Below are 27,400 nucleotides of genomic sequence, written 5' to 3' on the forward strand. Positions count from 1 at the left end.
TCATGAAAATCGGTTCACAAATACCGGAGTTATCGCGTAACATACATACAAAAAAAAGAAGAAAAAAAAAGAACATACAGTCGAATTGAGAACCTCCTCCTTTTTTGAAGTCGGTTAAAAAGACGAGATGTGAGGTCATTTGATGTGAACGATCTTGATTGTCTCATGACAAAGCCGAGACACTTACGCGAAGATTTATTTAATTTTGAAATATGTTCCCGGAAAGTCAACTCGGCATCGAACCATATACCCAAATCCTTGACAGATGTAGCCCGGCTGATGTGAGTATCGGCACGCTCAGCGCAGGAGAGCAGGGCTATAGGACCATGCGAACTGAGAACTGGTGAGACTGTGAGGGAGGGAGGAACTGGTACTCGCACGCACAGTCGGAACACATACAAAAGGTGCTTTGCTACAAACTCCGATGCGAGGGTGGTCGCTAACCAGTGAGACCCATGAGGGGCTCTGCCACCAAGCTAGGCGATATTTGGATATTACGTGAGACCATCGTAAAGCCTCACAACCTGAGATCTTAAGGAATCAGTTGTTCATTTGGCACTACCCAGGAGTCACATGTAGGGAATCTAAAGTCACAGCCTACGGACGCGAATAACACCGGTTAATAACTCCCAAATTATATTAGTGATATATATATTACAAATTATATTAGTGTTATATATATTATTGAATGCCTTTGATTTTAATACCGCGGAACTTAGGGTACGAGTTTCCACTTCGGTAAGTTAGTGTGTAAATCAATTCCGCGTAAATGACGTGGCTAGTAAATTAACAAATTTTACCGGAACTTATTGTTAGCAATCCATAGGCAACATAAATTAATGCTCACTGTGTAAAAATGAAAGTCTAAGCAATTGAAAGAATAAAGTAATAACATTAAAACCTTCTCCTGTAATATTTGGTTTTGTGTAGATACGCGCCTTTTACCAATGACAAATTGTACAGCCCTTGTAGTGGTCACAAGAAGAAGTAATTTAATTTATAAATTATTTACGCGGTCGCTAGCGACGAATATGAATATAAACTCATGTAAAGATACTTCAGGTCGACATTCGGACGACAAAGCGTGTGAAGGAATCCGTACAAAATCTCTTAAACGCAGATTAATTCGAAATATTTTCAATATTATTCAGGACATTTTGTTAAAAAAATTGCTTATGTGAACAACATAAGCTCCGTAGTATATACCTAATTGAAGTAGATTTACGATAAACTTTAAAAATGTTATGGCCATTATCTAAACGATTATCTCTAGTTATAGATTGGTTAATCAACCAACACTAACCGTGTAACCTTTCTTAAATATCGGGAAAAATTTAATAGTCATATCGTTGTAGGGAACCTGCAAACTAGGGATAATTATAGCGAGTGTGGCTTGTACAAGGTACTAAAATTGCAGCAGGAATATAAACCTTGAGTGCGTCGCATAGCATGTGTCGTCCTGAATACGAGGCGATTCGGCAATTGGTGTCCACATGGCTGAGCTCCATGCCGAAGCCACATGTCGGAACCTGATCATACACCGCCAGCTCGTCGATCAATGGGCACTGTTTCAACAGCAGGGATAATGGCTGTCCTGATTGAAGAAAATTTATCTTACGTTTGCAAAAACAATAGAACTCTAACAATTTAATCCAATCTAAATGAGCGCCATATACGACAGGGATACATATGCGCATCGGTTGTTTATCTTCAGCTTGCAAATACATGACATACAATACTCGTAAATAGGAAAGTTCCGGTGATACAAACTAGCAGCCCCTCTCCGAATTTCTGTGATACCCAAATAGATGGGAAATGTTTACTATTCTAGGGATGGTACTTGGTGCAACGGGCTGGTGGCGCAACTCGACGACAAAGCGCCTATTTTTATTCTAGGGATATACTATCTGTCAAACCTTTTCGAAGTTCTATGATATCGTAATAATTTGAAAATGTATTATACTATTCTGGTGATACAAACTGGCACTCCTCTTCGCTGTTTTATGATACCTACCCAAATAGATGGGAAATGTTTGCTATTCTATTGATACAAACCAGCAGCCTGGCAGACCTACTTTCAAGGCAGATGGCAGCCCTCTTCCAAATTTTTGTGATACCCACAAAGATGGGAAATACTTACTATTTTGGTGATGGTGTAACAACCGCACGCTGTTGTTGACAGAATGATTTATCTTAATTATGGAAAAATAAAACATCTATTGCATCGTTTCTTCGTTTGTCTTCCAAACTTACCCACCAACACTATCTGATACGACATGAAAGTATTCTTAGAAGTTCTATACAAGGGAAGATCAAAGGAAGACGAGACAAGGGAAGACTTACACGAAGTTACAAAAAGTTAAAGTCATGCCGTATCAGAAACTCAAATTTAGGGCGCTGAACAAAGATTGTAGTTAGGAGTAACTACAATCTTTGTTCAGCGCCCTTGATAGAGATCAACAAGAGTTAATTCCTTAATTAAGAAGAAGAAGAAGAAGAATATATTGCATTGAATAAAAATGAAAGAAACAACGGTAAATAACACACTTACCTTTATTAAAATAAACTTTATCACGCAATCTCTAGATGGTCAGATACTTATATATGACTATGCGTACCTGTACAACCGGCAGCACCACAAACAGTGACTTTCATGCCATCAGGACAGGTACAGTAGCGTCTACGCATAGGGTGAGTGGTAAAACCCGGGGGCCATTTCAACGCATCGTGGCAAGCGCCGTACCACGCGCCGTAGCAGCGCGACCACAAGTTACGACTCGACCGCAATATGTTGGAGTTACTAAATAGCATATTTGTACTGAAATTTTGCTTTGTACTTATTCTTTATTTTACACAATTTTTCAAGTTTAACATTACTTTTAACAGAAATTTTGATCCATTTTTCTCAAAATTAGTTTTATTTATAAAGAACTAAATTTCATAGAATAATGACGTGGCATTGAAGTTTCTTGTCATTTTGGCGGAGTTGAAAGAGAAGCTCTATTGAGAACCTTTTTGTTTGCGCTACTTTGTTTAAGTTTTATGTTAGTTAAATATTTTAGTAACGACACGACATAATTTCGTAACGATTTAGCTTCTAAAATGCCTAAAAATACCTAATACCTGAGTGCAAAGTATACCTAATATATATGACTAAGAAGGAGTTTTAATTATTAGTATATCTGACGAGAACCGGATAACCGATGGGGGAAACGAGTTCTTCAGACCGTGTCTCGGCAAACGTAGAACGCAGAACGATGAAATGACGATCCGTGACAGGATGCTGGGAGGAAATGGATGAGACAATTTGAAGACCGGGCGAAACGTCGCACATTGGGGGAGGTTTATATCCAGCAGTGGACTACAATGGACTGATAACAGATTACAAAGTAAATAGAAATATTTAAATAGCTATGAACAAAATATTTCTATTTTTTTTACACATTGGAATACACCGGAGTTCTATATCCTATATTCTATATCCGGCCGTATTCCGTGTTGGCGTTGATGCGCTCGAAGATAATGACTAATGTAGCCTGACTTGCACGTGCACATTTAAGACACGTGAGTACACTGCCAACGTAATTATGGTTAATGGCGCAAGGTGGGCTGTCCTTTATCTTGTCACATTTAGCATCGAGTTCAGTTTTATGCTGCTCTTTAAACTCGTGGACTTGCTTCTTCACAATCTCCGTCATTCAGAGTGCAGTGCTGCCAAATATTCTCGCTCGCCGGAATACACCGGTAAATACAGTGGAGTTAAGTTATAATTTTATCACAGCTCTCTATTGTAGAAAACAATCAATTACTTTCCACGTGTAAAAATTTATTACACGCACCAAAGTGATCATAAAATAGCACAAATGTGTCTGCTTTGATATTAATAAATAAATGGTGTTTGAGTTTTTTTTTTATGACACTAAGTGACGACACGAACAAGTCGTGGACCTGGTGATGAGCGTCACGCCTGTCCATAACAGTTGCAGTACCGCTCAAATGGCATTGCCACTGCGCCTGTTACCCTGAGACAGTTGAAGTTGAAAAGTCTCATGTGCCTGTAATTTCACTAGTACCCCTTTAAATCCGGAACGAAGTAATGCTCGCATTACTGCTTGGCGGCAGAAATAGAAATAGGGTGGCAGTAATACCCCGAAACGAACTTTTTCACAAGGAGCTCTTCTACTACGAGTACCTACCAAGGGTGTATATGGGAAATGACAATTGTCATGATAGTGATATGTCACCTACAAATATATATATTCCACGCTGTAATGCTTCCTTGCCAACGATATCTCGATGCAAACAGATTTCTTGACTGCTAATATCCAAGAGGGCCACGTAGAGCTGTTCTTACTTATATCCTGACCAACCACTTTCAGCGTCTGACCCTGCGCAATTTTCAAATAAAGATTTTGTCAGCAATTTGTGCATGCATTATAATGGCCGCACTCTTTAAAATTTACATGTGTTTTTAATTTATTAACCGATTTAAAAGAAGCAAACACTAAATGTTAACCCAAGCGTATATCTTAATACATCAATCACCACATCAAAGTTGATTCAACCATTGTGAGGATTAGCCTGTACAACATATAGATATACAGACAAAAATTCTAACAACTGATGTCTTAGTAGTGTGTCTTCAATCAGTAGCTCTGACTTTAAAATATTAAAGTACAGGCTTTAAATATTAAAAGTATAGATTCAACTTACGTAATCATATATTAATAATTTTAAACTTGCTTCTCCTTTAACGCAGTTTACCATTTTATGCCTTTATTATTTACGTAGGTACAAAACTGTAATTACAGTGGATTTCAATCCAGGCCGCTGTCAATATTATGAATGCACAGTGATTACAACATTTGCTGATGTAATCACATGATGAAAATGCTTTCTAAGTAAATAAAAACCTACGTAGGACCTTTATTTGTTTAACGATTGTTGATTCGCTTTTCGTATTTGTATTCCAAACCTTCTTCGACTCTTTTATATAGCAGTCATTGCTGCTTTGTGAAAATGTTCTCATTGAAGAAAAAAATATTTAATGTTTTTAATAACACAGATTTGAACATCTGCAAAATATTCAAACCGCTCTATATTTACCTTAAATTTTTTGGTATATTTCCTTATAGTTTTAAATTTTTAAAGGACAAACAATTGTTTAAAATGAACAAGAAATCAATTTATTTTAATTCTTTGTGTGCAATATCACATATTATGTTTATCTATACATTTTTTGTAGTGCATATTCAAGACGTGCTTACTACTACTGACCGCGGCTTTTACATTGGCGCGATACTGTCTCGACTCAACTATGTTATTGAAATGTCCTCGCTACTACTTATCTGCAACGTCATCTATATCTGCACTTTCGTCAACCGTCACAATTATTTACGTATTCTAAATGATATATCATCAGCATGGCTTGATTTTCCAACAGACATTCGTATAAATATACTTAGAAAAGTCTACACTCAAATGTGTTACATTGTAATAATACTCTTCATTTCTGCGCTGGTAACGTTTATTGTAAACTTAAATCGGAGTGAGAGTTGGTGGAAAATTATCCTAGTGACGTTAACCTTTATTTATCCCCAAATGGTTCAGATGGCGGCGTTGGCATTTCACCATATTCTCAACGTAATGTTAGCCTCTACGTTGACTGGCATAAATGAGCTGATACAGAATTTTCAGATACATAAGAAAGATGTAGCATTGGCATTTATAATGGTCAATGAGACGGCGAAAGCATTACCTTTGAAGCGAATGGAGTTAGTGTTCTGTAAAATATCTCAAATAACGAAGGATGTGAACGAAAATTTCCGAGCTATAATCCTATTCACTATGTTTCAATGCCTCCACACTTTGACCAGTGAAAGTTACTATATATACTCGGGGTTTATGACAAGCACACATACTCCTTTCACATTAGTCAACTGTTATGTCTGGATAAGCTATCAGTTATTGAAGGTCATTTCTGTGTCTTACACAGGAAAGTTGCTAAAAGATGAGGTTTGTTGGTGTAGTCTAAATATATAAATTAATTTATTTACATCATGCAAATACGTATGTAATTGCCCCTATAGCGACTCGCAAAAGTCTGCGAGAAATTGAAGCGATTGGATTCTAGTCAAGAATACGAACATCTTTTACTACAGCTTGCCATGATAAAAATTGTTCATATTAATTGAATAATTACTATCTAATAATCCCGTAAACCTTTCGAGGTCAATCAATTGTAGGTACATTTGGGTAATCTTCAGGTTAGTTTTCTCTACCTAATATCGGTGGCAATTTATATTATTTAAATATTCTAAAATATTATTATGATATTACTTAATATTAAAGTGTGGTATCCTGAAATATTATTTGATATTTGAGTATAATATACTCGAATACTTAAATAATAAAAATTGACCGAAATTATATAGAGAAAAATAACCTGAAAATTACGCATTTTGTTTTATCAATAGTAAATGGGTAATTTTCGGGTTAGTTTTTTGTACCTAATTTCGGTGTGGATATTAAATACTATTTCAAGTTACTACACTTGAATATTAAATAATACGTCACGATATTTATTTATTTTTTATTAATTTTAAATAATGCGTCACTATAATATTCAAGAATATTTAAATAATAAAAATGGCCACCAAAATTCTAACCTGATAATTATCCAAATATTGTTTACGCAAAGCATTATTTTACTTACACACTCGTGCAAATCGAAAGGTTGCTATGATTAAGGAACTTATGCTAATACAATTTATAATCTGAGGAATTAAATTGTTTTGTTTCAGACATTACGAATCGCAAATGCTTTGTATACCGTTCCAACAGAGGGACAGGACATCAGAATGCTAATGGAGGTAAAAATTTACAACATGCTATTTATCTTCACTTGCTTAAGAGTATACAACTTCAAATTGCTTTGGTTGATTCCGCATAACAGTGAAAGTGTTTAATTAATCACTTTGGGAAAAAATATATAGTAAAGTAGGTGTGAAAACACGATTCCTAAAAATTTTCACGGTAGAAAAAACACAAACTTACCTCGAAATTTTACACGAAAACCGCTGTATCCATTAAGTACTTTACGTACACTAATGATTTTTTTCTTATCCATTGAACTAAATAAAACACACACTATACAATGTCATCATCATCATCATTCAGCCGTACTGCTGTACTATACAATATACATTTTTCAAATGGCTTTAATTTCGTTTGTAAAAAAATAAATTCTGAAATAAAACCACATCCCAGGCATAATTAACCGTATTAGTACGGGAAAAAATTAATTCGAGCTGAGGTACTATTGACTCTTAAGTAACGTATACTGCCCTTGGAACAAAGAAAGGCATAACAAGCAAATTCAAAATTCAGAGATAAATGAGTTTGAATAAATTGTATGTTTTTCTGAGAAAAATAATAGTTTAAATATATTTTTGATATTATATAGTTTATTTGTGTCAAATATGAGACATATTTTATATAGAATTTTTTGTTGAATTTTAATTAGCCTTTTATAAAACCTCAATTTTTGTCTTTTAACTTAGTAGAAGTAAGTATAAAAAATAATATTACCACTTAAAAAGAGCTTTAGGTAACTAAATGTGACTTCCAAACTTAAAACTTAACTTTTAATTTAACTAAAGGGCACTATATGTAGGTATGGTTGTGAAACTGTGATTATTGCAACTGAATCACATGTAAACTCCTCTGACATTAATATTTTTAATCAGGATAATGGTAAAACAAATCCTATGTATAGCATACGAAATCCGTATTAATCAAAATATCAACCTGTAGCGCTGGTGAGCGGAGGGGGTGCGTAGAAATTGAGACGCAGACGGAAAGTGCGCAAGGCGTATATTAGATATAAGACAAAACAAAAAGGTATGCGACTAGGGACCCAACAGTGCGTCTCTCATGTGCGTGAAAGCACAAGTTAAGTGCCGAAGCTTAGGAAGTTTAGGAATGGGCGTTACAAATCGTATATAGTTATTGAAACTATATATTGTGGCAATATCGTATATCTTAGAAACTATATATCGATATTACTCCGTATCGCGTATTTTACAGCGATGCCGAATCAAGCCGAGTTATTACCGGGTGGATACCAATACGAAATCATATACTTTCCAAACTATATACCAATATTGCTTCGTATCAGATTTTCACTACATATTCACTGAGTGGATATCAACGCGAAACCGTTTTTTGTGCGTCTTCGAAACTGTATACTAACATTGACCCGCATTACTCTTGTAGAACTATGTCCAATAATATATAGTTTTGAAATCTGATTCTGCATATCAGTAACGGCAATGTATCAACGCAGAGCGCACGCGGGCTGTATCCATGAATATATAGTTTCAGAAAATATATTGTTTCGAAATCCGATTTCGAATATTGATGTATAGTTTCGATAAGATATTCAGTAAAAGCTATATTGCCCATTCCTACGAAGCTTAAGTAAGATAGCAGGGGAGTAAGGACGGAAACGTCACAATAACTTGAGTGCCGTTCAGTGCCATACAGTTGCTATAGTGATAGTAAGCATCAACAATTCTTAAACAGTATTGTCGCTGGTTGAGGTGCCGTTTTCGTAATGGTTGTATTGGCTGGGGGTAATCCTTGTCATCACTCCTGAAAGGTGTCAGTGCAGACGAATGATATACTCCAAGAGCAACACCGGGATTTTTTGTATCCTCAATTTCATATGAAGAAGGGCCCTTTTGCTCTTTTATCACGTAAGGTCGGTCACGTCGTGGTGCAAATTTGGAGCAAACACCTCTGTTTGCCTTACTAATTGTATGCAGAGTCGCCAGTCACGGTGATTGTCCCCTAAGATTATTGCGAGTTGTGTCATAAGATCTCTGTTTCGCCTTTCTACAGGATTCGTTTCCGGATGATACACGGGAGTGAAGGCATGCTTTATTTTCGAACAATAAGCGATTTACTGCATAACGGCGCTCACAAATTGCGTACCGTTGTCGCTAATCATCCTCTGTGGGATCCGCAGGAAAATCTCATTCACCAGTACCATAGCACATTTCTCATCTGTTGCAGATTCTAAAGCAAATAATTCGACCCACCTTGAGGCCAAATCTTCCACTATTAATATCCATGTCAGGCCGTCAACTGAAGTTAGTAATGGTCCAAATAAGTCAAATGCAATTGTTTCGAATCGCTGATTTATCACTGTGGTCTGTAAAATCCCGCAGGTTTTTGATTAGCAGCTTTATAATGCTGATAATTTATAGAATTTCTTACGTAACTATCGATATACTTCCGCATTCCAGGCCAGAAGTAGCGTTTCGAAATGGTTTGGTGCGTCTTTTCAGACTCGTAGTGCCCCGCCATGGGGCTTTCGTGGTGAACGGTCAGAACATTAGCCCATTCATTTCATTTCATCTGTTTCAGTACAGGGTTTATTGCGATACAATAGGCCATTATTTAGAAAATAGCCTTTATTGCTCTAATAATATGCATTCTCTTTATTCTTTGTTTCTTCCAAAGCTTCAACTATGTTTGCGATTTTTTTATCTTTCATTTGCTCTTTCCTCACCTCGGCTGGATCCCTCATAGGTATGTACACTGTTATGGTGCAGACATCACAATTGTCTCGATTCTCATCGTTACAGGGTGGCCGCGATAAAGCGTCCGCCACCACATTCATCCTTCCGGGTGCATATTTGATAGGGATATCATATGCTTGGAGTTGTAAAGCCCATCGAGCAAGTCTTCCAGTTGGAGACCTCAGTGACATCAGCCATTTCAAAGCCTGATGGTCAGTAACGGGTTTGATTGGCAAACCTTCCAGAAAACTGGATGCAGCCCATACCACAGCTGATGCCTCTTTCTCAGTTGTGGTGTAGTTGCGTTCTGGTGGGTGAGAAGTCTACTACCATACTCCACAGGATGCTCGTCTTCTCCCTCCCCCTGGACCAAGACCGTAAGAGCGTAGTTGCTCACATCGTTCTTGAGGACGTAGGGCTTCGATTCGTTGGCTTGTATCAGAATTGGAGCAGTTGTCAGCAGTCTTTTCAGTTCACAATATGCTGTGTCTTGTTTATTGCTCCATGACCATTTCTCGTTCTTCTTAATAAGACGTGTTAGAGGCTCGGCAATCTTCGAAAAATTCTTGATAAAGCGGCGGTACCAGGAACAAGTATGTAGGAACATGACCAAATGTTTCAAAGTAGTTGGCGTTGGTAGTTTAACAATGGCAGCTGTCTTTTCTGGGTCTACTTGTAGTCCGTTCGCCGTAATGAGATGTCCTAAATATCGCAGTAAAGAGCAGCAGAATCGACATTTCTCTCTATGGGCCGTCAAATTATATTGTCGAAACTTTGAGAGTACATCTCGGAGGTCAGAGAGACGAGATTGAAAACTTTCAGAAAACACGATGAGATCGTCAAGGTCGGCTAATAATTTTACTTTATTGAGACTGATTTGAAATCTATCTATCATCCTTTGAAACATTGCAGGTGCGTTTTTCAAAACAAAAGGCATCCTTGTAAACTTGAATATACCGAAAGGAGTGATAAATGCAGTTTTATCTTGAATGAATGAATGAATGAATGAAATATTCTTTATTGCAAATAAAATTACAATCTTGGTCTTCTTTCCTCATTGGTATTTGCCAGTATCCTGGTTTCAGGTCCAATGCCGACTTAAATGGAGTGGGCTTCGCTTCGTGGAGCAAATCGTCGATCCTTGGGATCGGATATGGGTCAAGTACCATTATGTGATTTAGCCTCCTATAGTCCACGCATAGTCGAAGTGATCCGTTTGGTTTAGGGACCATTACAACAGGTGCAGCCCAAGGAGAGTTATAGGGCTCAATGATTTTGTCTTTCAACAAGTTTTCAAGTTCGCTTTTAGGAATGTCTCTACGAGGCGGAGATAATCTATAGTCTGTTCCAATCCATTTTGAACAAAAAGTATTCAAACCTGTTTGCTTAAAATTCTAAAGCAATCACTCAATAAATCGATTAAGTAACACTTTCACGAATATTTCGAAGATTTTGACTGATATATCTTAACTTTTTCCAACAATATTCATTTGAATAGATAAACACTGCAGGTCTTGCTTGTGCGTCAATACGTATGCCTATGGCGCAAAAATCCAGGTTTTTAGCAGTAGAAGCTGTTTGTGGCTTATTTGAACACGTCGGGCAATTGCTACGGTAGATGCCTGGTGCGCCACAACCGTAGCAAGATACTTTTGAAAGCAGTGGGCTTGCTTCTTGTTTGATATCTTGAGGTGGAGTAGGTGCCTTCCCCTCATTGTTCTTACGCTTGCGACATTGATAGTAAGAATGGTCATAGGTCCTGCAGAAGTTGCATCTTTCTTTATTGTAATTTGGTCTTGCCGGCCGAGGTGGCGCTGGTTCCGTGGGTTTTTCTTGTAATATTTGTTCAACGGCACGGGCCCCATTAAGAAGTTCGTCAAAAGTATTGACAGTGTTGCTGGCTCCTAATTGTCGTCAAAAGACGGTCGAACTGGTCTTCGCTTAGATTCATCTTGCGTCATCTCGTCTTTGTGGTCGTCTTCAACTTGTACGTAGTCCATTGTCCAGATCGCGTTATAAAATTTTGTGGTTCTATGTAGCCCTCGTTGGTCGCCAGATTGTAGCGGTGGTGAGCGGCGGGGGTGCGCCGAAATTGAGATGCAGACGGAAAGTGCGACGAAAGGCGTGTATTAGATATAAGACAAAACAAAAAGGTATGCGGCTAGAAACCCAACACTGCGTCTCACGTGCGTGCGTGAAAGCGCAAGTTAAGTGCCGAAGCTTATTTAAGATATCAGGGGAGTAAAGACCGAAACATCTCAATAACTTGAGTGCCGTTCTGTGCCATACAGTTGCTATAGCGGTAATAAATCAACAATTTAAAACAAATGAGATTACTTATATTATTGGAGTTAACAAACCGATAGCGCGTTTCAGAGTACAACTAATGCCATGTAGCGGTGGCGCGATGGAACTATTGGCGTGTTGAGGTTATAGTTGTTACAAACCTAGATTTTAATGTAGTAGTCTATATTTATGAAATAACCAACAATAATTTTACTTAATAAACTTTGAACATGTTTTTTTATTTAAAATCTAAATGTTGGTGTCAACTGTGCATTTTGAACTCACTGTGTAATGTATAATGCAATAAATATTGAGATAGAATTCTACAAAAAAAAATTATTTTACGTAATCCTGTATATCGTCGTCTTAGAGTGAAAATCTCGTATTTGATTTCTACGTAATTTTTTAGGACGAAGATGAAAATGTGGCGTAAAATTTTGTAAACGCAATAATATTTACAGTTAGCATTTTAATTGTTTAAATAATACCTCTTTCTGATACTATATTACTTTAATAATATATTTGAGCAAAAAGTTTATAGGTATTTTTTCAACACAAATCAGTAAAATCGAATTATGTGAAAACGCATATGCGAGGTTTTCATTCTAAGGCGACGATATACTTATAGCTCAAATTTTTTAAAACCAAAAATACTGTGTCCTGTTTCGTTCCGAGAGCAAAGCGAGAGCAGTATAGACTTCTGGAAAATTCCAACTGTAGACTGTTATTAAATTTCTGATTTTTGAAAAAATGCCGCAATGACGCGTAATTAAAAAAAAACGTTAAAGTCTGTGTACGACACAGGGTTTTAATTAATCAAGTATAAAAAATTAAAGTGGGGGTAATCTTACCCTTATCTTTTGTACTGTTAACAGAAAAATATTACTTTTGTGATGTGATTCTGTAGCGTATCAATTTAGGAGTAGGTGATTAAATATTCATGTGATAAGTACTTTTTACAGATACAACATTTTTCATCCGTTCTGAACATCCAAGGTACAGCGACGAGTGTGTATGGTTTCTTTCCCCTCGACGGCACTTTACTGTCTACGGTTAGTTTTTCCGTTGAAAACAATACCGTCATTAATCGAAACTCTCGCTTTCGCAAATTTAAACTTACTTTCAGAAACTTTGTTGACCATTTCCCAAAATTTTGCTTTTTCGTGTAGTGACAGTATTGATTTAAACGTGCCATATTTTTATTAGATGTATTTTTAGAGGAGAAGCGGGAAAAACTGTTTGCCAGATCAAATGGTTTATGTTTATGGTGTATTTAGTAATAAACAACGATCTTATAAAAAAAAGGTACGATACACCAAAGGATATTTTCTGAAGAATGTGCTAATTTTTTGTACTATAGGATGTACTTTATACAATCATATTATAAATCCTGAAAACAGGTTAAAATAAAAGTCTAAAACTTCGAATTGCCCAGCAGTTTAACGACACGCCGCGCAGCCCGTTGTCAGTGTGGCCATATTAGGCGATTTTGCGCCATTTAGGCTACTTCGAGGGGTCGCACGGCGACTAAAAAAGTGATCGGCGACTCGGCGATATTTAGGGCGCGTTCAAATTAGCCGATGTTAGTCGCGCTGGAGCAGCGTGCAGCCGCGTGGCGGCCGCGGCCGCGCGATTGTCACTTTTCATATAATTTCTAGAAGCGCTGCAACCGCGCAGCGGCCGCGCGACAGTCGCGCTGCAGCCACGCTGCAGCCACGCTTGGTTGCATCACGGTTAGTGAGGTGTACATGTTAATTTTTCAAATTAACTACGATGGACGAAAATCGAGTTGAAGAATTTATAGAGAATGCAGAACAATTACCTTGCAATATGGAATATCAGTTCCGTCAGTTATTCTAATCGACTGGAAAAAAAGGCAAAATGGGAAAATTTACGTCTAAAATTTATTGACAATTTTGAAACTACAACTACAAAGGAAAAAATAAAGCACGTTGTGAGTAATTTTCAATATCTATAGGTAGGTGAAGTGTGTGCTCCAAGAACTCTGAGCCCCCTAACTAACCTTTTGGTTCTGAATACAAGTGTGAAGAATAGAAAAATGTTAAACAAATGTAAAAATCCCATAAAAACCCGTAAACAAGGCGAAAACTATTTCCAAGTATTTTTCGTAAATCGAGTTTTGTAACTACTTAATGGTAGTTTCATTTTGATTATTTTGACAAAATAAAAGTAACGAACGGATTCTAAAGGTGACTACGACATTGTCGATCAACAACGAGAATTATAGACGTTTCGAGTTGTTTGGGAGTTCTCATTGAGAATGTGGCATTAATTTCGAAATCCAAGATGGTTGCCAAGAATTTTCAAAAATTTATTTTTGGTAATCCTTATTTAAATGGCATTTATATCAACGGAATAATTATTGATTATAGATTGGTCTCTTTCATGTGGTTTCACAAGAGATATTGTAGTGGGTGTCCCAGAGCTATGCGGAGGGAAATTATTCTAAATAATATATTAGATACACGATATTTTGCTTCATAATTTAGTTTTAATCATCTTTAAAATACAGTTTTTTTCCACATTTGGTCGGTTGGATTTCTAGGTGAGGAAATCAAGTAACTTTAAAAAAAGATTTGCAGTTTTAGTTAGTTGTAATTAAAAAAAAAATAAAATAATGTTCTGTGTACAATCAAAATAATCTTTATTTCATAGGTAAGCAATATTGGGTCAATTCGCGTTTTTAAAATATTTGTATTTTTTTGTTCACATTTTTGAAAACTGAGTTTAATGCGTGCTAACTAACGCAAACGAAAAGATAAATGAATTGTCATTGTAAAAATATGAAAGGCACTTTAATTTACCAAGTAGATCCAAAGTTATTAAATTTTAAATTTATGTCATGAAATGGTAATGACCATAGTGATACGGTAATGACTTTTTCTGCACGGTAATGACGCTAAATTACTGGCTATGACGAATGGGATGTAGGACATAAATTTTTAGGCTTGAAATTATAAAAATATACTAACCCATTATAGAATATTAGGGCATTTATCTTCTTAGGAGCTAAGACGGACGTTTTCAAGAAACAAATTTGTTTTCAAGAAATAAAAAGTACGTTTTTGTTTCAAACCCCTCTTTAATCACTATCTTTAAAAATTCTTAAAAGAAAATTAAGCTACACTTTGATCTTTGTATGCGTAAATAACAAATGAACAATGTTTCTTATGCGGAAAATTTAAACTAACGTAAAAACTACTAACTTCTTCACCATATAAGAAACTAACAAATTTTTTCGAAAATTAACAGTCATTTTTAAGTTTTTAATAACAAAATGTAACAATGTTCTTATGAGTAACAAAAATAGATTCTAAATAATTAGTTTTAATGTTTATTTCGAAACATTTGTGTTTAATAAAAATAATACTGATATAATAAGCATTGATTTCTTGATCTACTTTGATCTCCAATGAGGCTTACACTTGATCTAAATATTTTTCTTAATTATAAAATTAACAAGAATTTTTGTAACAATGTGTCACTTAAAATTAAAATAAAGATTTCTTTAAAACTATACCTAATATAGACAGACAACTAAACTTAACATAAACATAATATTTCAGACTCATAAAGATTCTTAATAATGTTTAGGACAAAAAAACTTAAATCACTAACTTATTTGTAAGAGATCAGATCAAAATTTTCATTTTATGGATTTTTTAAATTTAACATTTTTTTTTTATTGAACGAAATTCGTATGTTTAAAGTCGTTGTTAAATTTGAAGATGCCTCGGATCTATTATTTGTAATATTGACGAGTACGTCACGCGGTCTTTTAGTGGCAATCAAAGGAACCACATGCTGTCAGGATCAGAAACAGAAGACTGAATCGTAGCTAATGATGGCAGTCTCAAAAATCCTAAATGTTTATCATGAATGCAAATACTTCCGAAGTCACATTCAAAACAATTGGTTTTACGAAATGTTAGATTCGGTATCCCCTTTTTCCACAATACTTGATGTACTGCAAGAGTACCTCTGCAAATTGGAAAGTCATGTAAAATCCTTTTTTCTTTCTCGGTTATATTCTCCTCAGGAATATCATATCTGGATGAATGAATGAATATCAGGATGATAACATTTTCAGATTTTTTTTAACTACTTGCAGAAACTTCTCGTAAGCATCAACATCACCACCATGTATTACAGAAGAATCTACCGTTCTTTTGATTGTTTCTCCCATGTTTATAAAAAGCCTGAGACTTCTGGACTTAAAATTACAAAATGTATACATACCCAGAAAACTCTGTAAACGGGAATGTTAGGAAAGCGTGACATACACTTAAATCTGGAGACTTATTCGTCCAAAAATGTCGGCGTCTAGCAAGCAAGCGTGCACTCCTTCTTCGTGCCGTATTCGTGACTGAAGAGCCCAGCGCGCAGGGGGTAAACACTCCGGAGTGCCTCATAGAATGTTCGAGAATAAAACTCAACGTCATTGTAATGGTAATGACGATTCTAACGTAACAAAAGTTTAAATAAAAATTACGGTCTTTAGTTTTTATTATTTTATTGTGAATATTCTATTCCTTTGTAATGTACGAAGAAACAAAAGTTTTGCATTGAGGATTTATGAACATTTACCGTAAAACAATTATATAGCCACAATTTTGGATCATGGTAATGATCTTTGCACCTTGTTTATGTAAATCATAGTAAGAATATAAGTGATTTAAGTTTTTAATTTGCAGACATTTATGTAAAAAAACGTGCTTAATCATTTAAAACAAAAAAAAGGACATATAATTTACGTTTAATTTTTTATGACTCGGGAACCAAAAATTGTTGCGTTTCGCGAATTGACCCTATTACACTTGAAATCACCTTGAAATCGTCACATTGGTTAAACTCTACCGCTCATTCATAAAGTAGATTGCCCTGAAAAGAATGAGCAAGAAACTCTAGGGGTTGCTCTTTGTAAATAACAATTGTACACATTCAACATTTACAATATATATATTATTTTTGCTTTCAAACATCAGAAATCGAGACTATCTCCGTTACTACTGTCCAAGTACGTAAAAGTTATATAATAGTATAAAGTTTTTGTTACACTATAGTTTTAAACCTCGTGAATGACAAATTTTGTATATCAACAGAATCTTGTTATAGAAGCGTATAAAGACTCCTTAAATGAATTTGTGTCTTTGTGAATGCGACTGTCAAGAACAGCTAATTTATTTTTATTCCTCGTATTAATGTTATGTCTGTCACTAATTTTCATAAAGAAGTTACAATTCCTCTTAACATAAATTACATTTTCATAAATGTACTGTGACGCTAGTGTAAGAATGTTAATTTCCTTAAACTTATCTCTCAAAGATACTCTGGGGCCCAGATTGTAAATTGCCCTAACCGCACGTTTCTGCAGGACAAAGATTCTATTGAGATCGGCGGCATTACCCCAAAGCAAAATACCGTATGTCATTAGACCGTGAAAGTAGCTGAAGTAAACCAATCTAGCGGTTTCGACGTCTGAAAGTTTCCGTATTTTTTTAATCGCGTACACTGCAGAGCTGAGCCGTTTTGATAAGTTACTTATATGTATACCCCATTGCAAAACAGCACCTAGAAATATAACTGTATCCACAAGATTCAATTTTTCGTTTCTAACTACAATGTTTGTTACCGTCTCTCTAATACTAGGTAATGTAAATTTCACACAATTTGTTTTTTTTCTCATTAAGGAGTAGGTTATTAACAGCAAACCATTTAAGTACTTTAGATATAGCATTGTTCACATCGTCGTAGAAACATTGATGCCTTTTAACTTTAAATAATAAGGAAGTATCATCAGTAAACAATACTATCTCATGTTTTATACCCTCCATGAGGATAGGTAAGTCATTAATATAAACTAAAAACAAAAATGGGTCTAGAATTGAACCTTGAGGGACAGCTATGCTAATTGCAGACCCTGACGATCTCGTACCGTCAACATCGACCCTCTGTACCCTACCACTCAAATACGATTTAAAAAGGTCGACGTCATGTCCCGCCACACCATAATGGCGAAGTTTCCTGACCAGAGTATCATGGTGCACACAATGAAAAGCCTTGGAAAGGTCACAGATACACCTATAGCAACATGTGAGTCTTCCCATGCACCAAATATATGTTTTATCAACTCAACACCAGCATCGGTTGTAGAGCGACCCCGAGTGAAACCAAAGTGTTTAGGAGGCATTAAGTTATTACTATAAAAATGTGCACACATCTGATTTAGAACAATTTTTTAAACTATTTTACTGAGAGTTGGTAGTATTGAAATAGGTTTGTAATTGGTGGGGTCTGAAATAGTACCAGATTTAAAAAAGTGGATAAACTTTACTTAGCTTCATAAGGTCAGGAAACACACTCATCATCAACATATTCATTAAAGACATATGCTAAGTAAGGCGCAACACAACCAACTATAGAACTAATTACTCTAACTGAAAGACCATCAAGACCAGCAGTATTTTTTATGTCTTTAAACTTGAAGGCTTTAACAATGTCGTTTGGAAATACATGACGGAACCTTAAATTAGTGATAATAACTGCATTATTTTCTTTTAGTAATGATTCAGCGGCAGTGGGAGTTGAATTTAACGACTTAGTAGTTTAAATTGGAATGTCAGTAACAAAAGTTTAAATATTTTAGCAACTTCTGCGTCTGTGTTTACAATTTTGTCATTAAATCTTAGTTGAAAATCTAAGTTACGAGTATTGACCCTTCCAGTTTCGTGGTTTATAACATTCCAAGTAATTTTTACTACATTCACCCACACGCAAAATAGGCGCTTTGTCGTCGAGTTGCGGATATCAGCCCGTTGCACCAAGTACCAAGTACTACATTCACGCTGCTTTTAATTTTATTATTTATAAACATGGCTTTGGCTGCAACACAAACACGTTTAAACATTTTTGAATACTTCCTAAAAAAAATCATTAATATTTAAAGTAATATGTATATAAAAGCTAACTTTACATTTTAAATAACTCTCACATCAAATAAATTGTAAAACTAAGTTAAGCTGTTGATTGTAGGTATCTTATGTCATTAACATAGTGGTTGTGCTGTATGAAATGGTATACGTATGTTTAATTTAATCTCTTCTCCGGCACCCGCTAACCAGCTCAATGTATACCTACTAATCTACCTACTAAGCACCTGTACATACATAGTATAATTATATTATGTACATTTCTTTTGCAGATGATATCGACGGTCTCAATGTATTTAATAATTCTAGTACAGTTCGACAGGACCAACAATTACGATACAAATAAACCGTAACTCGGACAATAATGCATAAGTCAATGGAAGCGAGTACTATCGTCAAATCAATAAGGCCCATGGAAGGCGATGCGGAAATATTCACAACGATTTATTATTCATCGACAGCTCTAATAAAAACTATTGGAAGCACCTTAGAGGATGGAAAAGGAAGCACAGACTGAACACGTCACCATTATCTATTGGTGAATAACTTGTAGTAACAATTCATAAATATTATTATTTGAAAATTAAAAAGTTTCCTCAAGTTATGGAAAAGTTACAATTTTTAAGTTAGCGTAATGTAAATTGCTCGTGTCTAAAAGGATCCGACCATAACATGCCAATTAGGTAATGTAGATCTCTGCACTCAATGGTATACCTAATAACATAAAAGTTAGATAGCTATAAGATCGGTATTTAGGTATTAGTCGTTGGTAATCATTGAAATGTGAATAACTAAAAAAGATAGTTTTTAGATAAATTGGAATAGAATAACATCATTGGAACTTGGAGGCATAGAATTGTCACAGAGACTCACATAGAAGTTTTATTTCCTATGTTACGGTAAGGGCACCATTGATGTTCGTCACAGAGTACATGCATGTTCGCTACGAATGGCGGTGTTTGCTAAATATTTCAAATGTGAATGTGACGCTTTATAATACATCAATGAGACAACAAGGCGGAGCCATCGGTTCTTGTATTTAAATTTTATTATAAAGTGTGAAATGTAAGTTCCTTACTAATTAATTGGTTAAAATAAAAATTAATGAATAATTTATTTTATTTTAATTAATTTTATTGGATGTCAGGATGTTTCATCAACATGATATTCAATTTAATAAGTTTGTTATAATATTATAAATACAAAGATGTGTGAAGTGTGAAGAGTGATAGCACTTCGAAAAAATTCTGGATTTGAACCAACGTCTTATATCAAACCCTGCCAGAGGTTTATCTATGCCAACTAAGCCACGCACACCGTTTTTTTTTCAAACTTAAAATCGGACATGTCTCTGTTAACAAAAGAATTAGAGAAAACGTTTCATTCCGAATGCATGAGTAAAACTCCCATGAGTCTCACTACATTAGTTATGGACAAAACCTCGATAAAAGTTTGTCCTGTATTTGGATTTTTTTCAAAATACAATTCTAGTGACCAAATCGATGTGCTTGTCGCAGATCTTTGTTTTGGTTTTGAACAACCTTTTTTTTCTTTTTTTTTTCAATAAATGACAGGCAAATGACTCCACTCCACCTGATGTTAAGTGGAAAGTGGTATCCAAACGCGAAGGAACCTAGTGCAGCGATGAAACCCTCACTGCACTAGCCACCTCCACCCTGCCTGCCTACAATATGCCTTTTCACTCCTCGTTTGAAGGACCCCATATCATAAGAGGGAGGGAAGACATGTGCCGGAAGGGAGTTCCATTTGTCAACGTGCGGCAGAGAAAGGAGCCACCGAACCTTTTAGTACGCGATGGAATGCGGCAGGTAGTGAAACGGTGACTACGAAGGCCAGCACACGTGCAGCGAGCAGGAACGGGGATGAGGTTGAACAGCTCTTCATCCTTTTGCCGTAGCGCCATCTGTGATAAATCTATTACGTCACTCAGTCAGGTACACACCTTTACAGCTACCAGCAGCTAACTAGAGATGTCGCTACATCCTGATATTCAATAAACTTAATTGTAATTCAATTTATTGAATGTCAGGATGCTTCACCACCGTGATACTATTTTTTTTTCTACATTAACGAAAGTCATTTTTAAAACATATTTCTGTTCTTTCTAACTTATAGGGTGGAAATAAAATAAAGGAAACTTAGAAGCCAAGAAACGTTGAAGCTGAAACATATATTATACTCTGCGCGTAAAGGAACGTACACTACATCGATGTTTCCTCTTCTATTTATTTTATTTACCAAAATGATGAGGTGATCTTTAAATTTTCATGATTTGAACAAAATATTTCAGCGTGAACTTCATCGATTTCATAAAGGGTAGAAGCATTTAAAATCTTATTGAAATATTTTCCTGTGGTCACGGATGTGTACATTTATAAGTAATTTTTTATTAACGATGGGATTGTGCATCTCAAACGCTTCCTACGAAACTTAAGTACTTAAGATTCTTTTTATAAATCCATATTTTACGACAAAGCAGTCATATAAGCAGTAGTTTCAACTGGCGAAAAAAAATTATCCCACACTAAACTCTGCTCAGGTTGATAGGTGATCAATCACTTCATTTATATACATAATAATATTGTGCCAAAACTCTCGACGATCAAGTCCACAGAACATCAAGTCAAAATCAAATTAGGAGCTTATGTAGCGTTTGCATAGCACTACATAATGCCAAGTAAAAAGACAAAATTATCTAAATGAACAGAACGAATGAAAAATCGTCATTGAATGCAAGCGGCAATGCAGTGGAAAGTTCTTTAGTAACCAATGGCTGCCTAAACCTAAAGGTTGCTTCTATTTTTGTGCCATTTTAGTAGATTAGATGCGAGAATCAATAAAGAACTATCACTAGAACTATAATAATTGTTGGGAATAATTGTAAGTCAATGGGAATATGCATTGGCTTTTAAAATCATTGGGAACCTTATGTGAAAAATTGGCAACACTCACAAGAAAAAAAATCATTCATTCGATTGTCCTCAGGTCGGCGAATAAGTTTACTGTAAAATTTTTGTCAATTTCTCTTACTTTAATTTATTTAATTTCTAATTCGCTTCCAGAGGTGTTTTGTTGCCAAAATAGATAAAAACAAGGGTAAAATGGTAAGTACATGCTTTTTGTCAATATCTGTTTTGCCGATGCAAATTATTGATTATAGTGTCGTATATCGATTGCAAATTTTGTTATAGTAACTTTTCAATAGTTTGTCTGTAAAAATTTAACGTAGTTTACGTGATTTTCCCGTTCATTTGTTGAATGCCATCCAGCCGGCATGCGGTGTAGCCATTTTGGTATGGTGTAATGGCCGGCGGCCGCCATGTCACAGCCTCTCAAATCACGTTGTTCGATTTCTTAAAAAATGTTAATTTAGAAACCTAGTGTAGTTTTTTGTGCCGTTAATAAAATATTGTTTAGCTTTTATTAGGGACGTAGAATTTAAGACGTAATAAGTGTGTGTTTGAAAGAGGGTAGAGTCCGAATATGTATCCATTTTCTCAGATGGATGGAGGTGTAGTGCACCCTCATCCGGGGGTGGTTCACGGTGGGGTGCCAGGTGTGGTGCACGGGATGCCGGTGCATGGCGCGGGCCCTGACGGCGAGCACCCGCAGCACGGTCCGCGCCGCCGCTACCAGAATAGACCCAAGCCCCCAAACAACTTGGAGAGATTGCCTCTTGATGAAGCCGCTAAGAGAGTAAGTTCTGAGCCAATATGGGCAACAGTCTTATAATAAATACCTATATTTAGATACAAACCAATAATTTAATGCATACTGCTATTTCATTTGCAAAAATTATTTAGGTCAACTTATTCTTTTTCGTCACTAAGTGAACTTTACAGGTGTTTGTATAATTTAACAGATAACCACAATAGAAATTTCATACCAGAGCATGGAACGCTTTTCACAGTTGTATAATGTAATTCTAATGTTTGTAGGAAATGGAATCGCTTCCACTGAAGACCCCTGTGTCAGTTCTACAAGAGCTGTTGGCCCGTCGTGGTACTGTGCCCAAGTATGAACTGGTGCAGATCGAGGGAATGATTCATGAGCCTACTTTCCGCTACAGGGTCACTGTTGCAGATTTAGTTGGTAAGAACTTCCAAATTTTTTCAAAATTCCACAACAATATTTGTTATTCTCTTTGTTTTTCACACTACTACTAACATGGTTGCAATATTGTAATTAAACTGATAAACCTCTATTTTAAATAAGAGAAATACATTATTATTTAATAGCAACACAATGAAGTAACATTGTCTAATCTGCCCTTGTAATGAAAAAAGGCACAACTATGGATGCTTTATACAGCAGTTGTGCCTTTTTTCGTTTTGAAGGCAGTAATAACATTGTTATCTTATAGCTATGGGTACTGGGCGCTCCAAGAAGGAAGCTAAGCACTCAGCTGCCAAGGCTTTGCTCGATAAACTAACTGGTGCAGCTCCAGCTGATCAGGGTACAAATGGAAATGTGCCTGAGACGTAAGTACCTACAACTGTAATTAACTCGCCAACTCTCTTACTATTATAATATAGTGTGTATGTAGCTTATTAAATAAGTGTTTGTACAGATGTCAACTTGAAGATGGCTGTATTAACTATTGCTTTTATTAAATTCAGATATTCCAGTGACCTTTAACTTGCATTGGCTTCAATTTGCCAAACACCAAGGATTGTGATACTATTTTAAAAATTCATGAGGAGAAGAACAAGTGGTACTTTACTGGGTTTTAAATTATTCTGAGACCTATATGGCATGGATACAGCTGATGAATTGGCATAGGCCGATGCCAAGATGGATTAGTAAAACTTGTCGTATGGAATCAGAGCACGCATGTCTCTGGAGATAGCAGATCGTAAGCGAATGGTCTTAAACACTAACTAACGCTTATATAAAACAAAATGCTACAGACAGGCTCTGGCACTAAGCAGGAATGGCATCAGAATGCTAACCAAAGCTCAAACTTTGTGGCTTAAATAATGATCTTTCTTAACCAATGTTTAATATTTAGCAAAGAAGCTTCTGGGCAAGCACATGTCAAAACAAGGGAAGCCTGAAAAATATAATCATCTTTAAGTGGCTTTAAGTTGCAATCAGTGGTAATACAGCAGATCAATTACTGGATGCAGTGATGAAAGGCTGCACAGGACCTTAAGTCACTCTATGAATAATAATATGTAACATTAATATTAATTTCTTTTTACAGAGGAACTGTGGTCCCCTCTTTTGAAGACAAATTGATGGGCAATCCAGTGGGATGGTTACAAGAGCTTTGCATGTCGCGCTTCTGGCCACCGCCCTCATATCATGCTGAAAATGATGACAACGTCAACCGTCGTAAGTACTATGTAGTTGTAGTTATGTGCTATATGGCTAATAATTTAAACAATTTACCTTTTGTATATTATATTAACAAAATTGTAAATAAAATGTACCAGCAATAAAATGTAAGTAAATAAACCATTTTTCAGGTCTTCCTCATGAGCGCCAGTTCACCATTGTGTGTACTCTGTTGAAACGTCGTGAGGTCGGTACTGGCAAGTCTAAAAAGCTGGCCAAGCGCCAGGCAGCTTACAAGATGTGGCAGGCTCTGCAAGATAATCCTCCAGAATCTTTCCAGCCGGATGAGGAGGTATAACATTTATTGATTTCATCAACACTTGTTGCGAATTTTCCATTATTGTACTTAATACATAATAATTAATGCTAACACATACATGTTACACTGACAAATACATTTACATCTTTTTCATAATGCGTGAAATTTTTCGGAATGTAATTTTTTTCATTTTTAGCAAAAGAATCTGAAATTGATTGATTTACTATTATACATTGTTACTAACATTGAAATTATTTGACAGCCATAAGTGTTAAGTGGCTCTTTTGTATCATTCTCCCGTAAGGATTGCACTTGGCCAGGTTCTTTACTATCTTTCGATCGGCTTCTACAAGTTGAATGGACAGAAGGGTCACTTGCACTGAATTGTATTAATGTTTTATAATCATGTTATTTTCTAGGGAGTGGCAGCCCGGTATGCCGACTTGAAAGATAGTAAAATATCTACACTGACCACAAGTCACAGCCACAAAGTATCACAATTTCACAAACACCTTAAACAGTCGGTCGGCCCTAACCTGGCCAAGTTGCAGGTATGACATTCAAATTACTAAGCATGTTCAAATTTTAAAATGATTGACTTCTAAATGTATTGCTTAATGCATGATACTACGAGAAATATACATACATTTACATATATCTGAAATTTTTAAATGTAACATAGGTAGTTAGAAAGTTTTGTCTTTATTTTTAATAGGTTATTGCATCTTTTACTAATTGCTATTTACTTTTGATAGGTTACGCCCTTGAACAACAAGGATTTCAATTTTGTCCAATTCCTGCAAGAAATTGCTTCAGAGCAGTCATTTGAAGTGACATATGTGGACATTGAAGAGAAGTCCATGACTGGTCGCAGTCAGTGCCTGGTACAGCTGTCAACTCTGCCTGTGGCTGTTTGCTATGGATCAGGCCTGACTAGTAAGGATGCTCAAGCCTCTGCAGCTCAGAATGCACTTGAATACCTCAAGATCATGACAAAGAAGTGAAAGTCTCTTTGTCTCGCGACATCAATGCGACACACCTAGTCCCCTATGCGCGTCTGAATTAAATTATGGCTAAAATGTATTATTAATATGAATTTGTTTATTTATAGAGGTTCTAATTGGCAAATGCATAGGACGGACACAAGCGCCAGTGGTTGATGTCGCAAGGTTTTGAGTCTATACTTACCTTTATCACCACTTCCACTTGAATGGCATTACGCCTATGTGCCAGCAGCACTTCGGGCTATGCTTTATAACTGGCATGTTTGCAGTATCTTACTTGTGATTCTTTTTCCTATTTTATACAACTTGATAACCCATTGGTGCAGGTTTTCTTCTAAATCTTCAAATTTGCAAGTGATATTTCACTTGTATTACTACTGCCAATGTGCGAGGATAAATTGCATAGCCCGTAAATTTAAAGAAACAAAGTATGGAGTGGTTATATAACAAAATACAAGCTATACTTTGCATAGAATTAGTGTAATTTTCCCGCATCATACTCCGAGACAGAACCATCTAAGCTTAATAAATTTTTGTTTTTTTCAAAACTATCTATAACATTCTAGTTCTATTTAAAAAATATCTGTATCACTAGTTTCGTCGTAAACTTTAATTCAATGTGGTTGTGCTGCGGAGCATTCTCCCCGGCAGAACCACTAATAAATATCTATTACTACAGTGTATAAGCAAATATATGGCATCAAATAATTCTATAACAATTCCATATTGACCTAGCGCCCCCAAACCCTCAATCTATTTTGGATATACGAACAAAACGACTCCTCAAACTTTCTCGAAATAGTCGCTAAGCGCCTACATAAAAGTCCTTAGAAAGGACAGGAAATATCATATTATGTGCACTTCCAGGCGTTTAGATAATTATCGTAAAATAAATATTTTCTCGTGTTACTGATAACATAGTTATTTAACCTAGTACATTTTACTGTTAGGGCTTATAAATGATTAAATATTATTATTGTCAATGTGTAAGGTATTTGTACATAATATAAACAAAATCATGGAGCAAACTTACGCACGGAACTTGAGTAAAATCAACTACCCACATTTACGCAAAATCATCGTTGATCCACATATTATGCTGTAATTCAATCAGTGCAGCGTTTGTTTGTTTGTTGTTTGTTCAATTGTCTTATTAATGTGCTCCCTCGTAATATCTGTCGATTTAATTTTTGGCATGCGTCGTTTATTATGATAGTGAACTGTTGGCTTATTACTATCATTACGAGATTCACAGTAAATCTCTGGGCGGATATTTTCCAAATCATTTAAATTTATCTCAAATAAAGTAAAATTTTATTCGTTGCTATTTGTTGAATCAGTGTTATTGTCACTATCTATACGATTATCACTTATTTCAATATCACTACTACCGCTGCCAGCATTTTTTCCTTCCTCTCGTGTGGTATGTTAACACTGGCAAAAAATAATGGTAATTCTTTTTGACTGAAAAGTACAACGCGTAAGGGGCCTACGACCACATAATGACCTAATTACATCTTTGAACACGGCACTGCATGAATGAGGCAAATCAGAACCTTTAAAACGATTTTCGTATTGAAGGAAAACTTTTGTTCTTGTGAACTCACTGTACGTACTGTAAATATGGAGATTTACTGTGAATTTCGTAATGATAATACTATGCCAACTTTTCACTATCATAATAAACGACGCATGCCAAAAAATTAATCGACAGATATTATGCGAGAGCACATTTGGAATAAAACAATTGAACGGTTACAAATGCTGCACTGATTTAATTACAGTACAAATGCAGATCAACAATGATTTTACTTAAGCTCCGTGCGTAGTTAGCTCCATGATTTTGTTTTTATTATGTACATACCTTACACATTGACAATAATAATATTTAATCATTTATAAGCTCTTACCAGGAAATGACATGAAAATGTACCAGGTTAAATAACTATCTTA

At 35.7% G+C, this 27,400-nt stretch overlaps 3 protein-coding genes across 4 annotated transcripts in view; 2 read left to right on the top strand and 1 right to left on the bottom strand.

Annotated features, from left to right (window-relative positions):
• LOC113235614 (malate dehydrogenase, mitochondrial-like) overlaps positions 1-2,847 on the bottom strand; it is a 15,740-nt gene extending 12,893 nt beyond the window's left edge. Inside the window, exons 1-2 of the mRNA XM_026471384.1 lie at positions 2,619-2,847; positions 1,431-1,594 (exon numbers count right to left, since the gene is read on the bottom strand). Coding sequence (XP_026327169.1) covers positions 1,431-1,594; positions 2,619-2,811 — 357 coding nt within the window. The 5' untranslated portion in view covers positions 2,812-2,847. The remainder of the gene's footprint in view (positions 1-1,430; positions 1,595-2,618) is intronic.
• Positions 1-19,515, top strand: part of LOC113235615 — a 46,158-nt gene extending 26,643 nt beyond the window's left edge. The window contains exons 9-11 of the mRNA XM_026471385.1: positions 6,804-6,872; positions 12,836-12,925; positions 19,096-19,515. Of these exons, the coding sequence (XP_026327170.1) occupies positions 6,804-6,872; positions 12,836-12,925; positions 19,096-19,176 (240 nt within the window). The 3' untranslated portion in view covers positions 19,177-19,515. The remainder of the gene's footprint in view (positions 1-6,803; positions 6,873-12,835; positions 12,926-19,095) is intronic.
• A 2,636-nt stretch (positions 19,516-22,151) lies between these two features.
• On the top strand, positions 22,152-25,558 carry LOC113235602 (interferon-inducible double-stranded RNA-dependent protein kinase activator A homolog). 2 transcript variants are annotated; one of them, XM_026471369.1, is made up of 7 exons: positions 22,156-22,540; positions 22,783-22,936; positions 23,208-23,325; positions 24,051-24,181; positions 24,316-24,476; positions 24,863-24,994; positions 25,199-25,558. In XM_026471369.1, exons 1-7 carry the CDS (start codon positions 22,328-22,330, stop codon positions 25,445-25,447), a joined length of 1,158 nt encoding a protein of 385 aa, XP_026327154.1. In that variant the 5' UTR covers positions 22,156-22,327; the 3' UTR covers positions 25,448-25,558. The 2 variants fall into 2 exon arrangements, with proteins under 2 accessions (XP_026327155.1, XP_026327154.1); XM_026471370.1 differs by lacking the exon at positions 24,863-24,994 and having other exon boundaries at positions 22,152-22,540.
• Positions 25,559-27,400: the final 1,842 nt, after the last annotated feature.

The sequence above is a fragment of the Hyposmocoma kahamanoa genome, unplaced genomic scaffold (assembly GCF_003589595.1).
Source record: "Hyposmocoma kahamanoa isolate Upper Pololo Valley unplaced genomic scaffold, ASM358959v1 88, whole genome shotgun sequence".
NCBI classification, from domain to species: domain Eukaryota; kingdom Metazoa; phylum Arthropoda; class Insecta; order Lepidoptera; family Cosmopterigidae; genus Hyposmocoma; species Hyposmocoma kahamanoa.

What these genes read in the sequence shown, in the direction of transcription:
- LOC113235602 (XM_026471369.1), top strand. Translation starts at nt 22,328, where the DNA reads ATGTATCCATTTTCTCAGATGGATGGAGGTGTAGTGCACCCTCATCCG. An exon ending in CACTGTTGCAGATTTAGTTG is followed by an intron (nt 22,937 to 23,207) that starts GTAAGAACTTCC and finishes GTTATCTTATAG; the next exon opens with CTATGGGTACTGGGCGCTCC. An exon ending in AATGGAAATGTGCCTGAGAC is followed by an intron (nt 23,326 to 24,050) that starts GTAAGTACCTAC and finishes TTCTTTTTACAG; the next exon opens with AGGAACTGTGGTCCCCTCTT.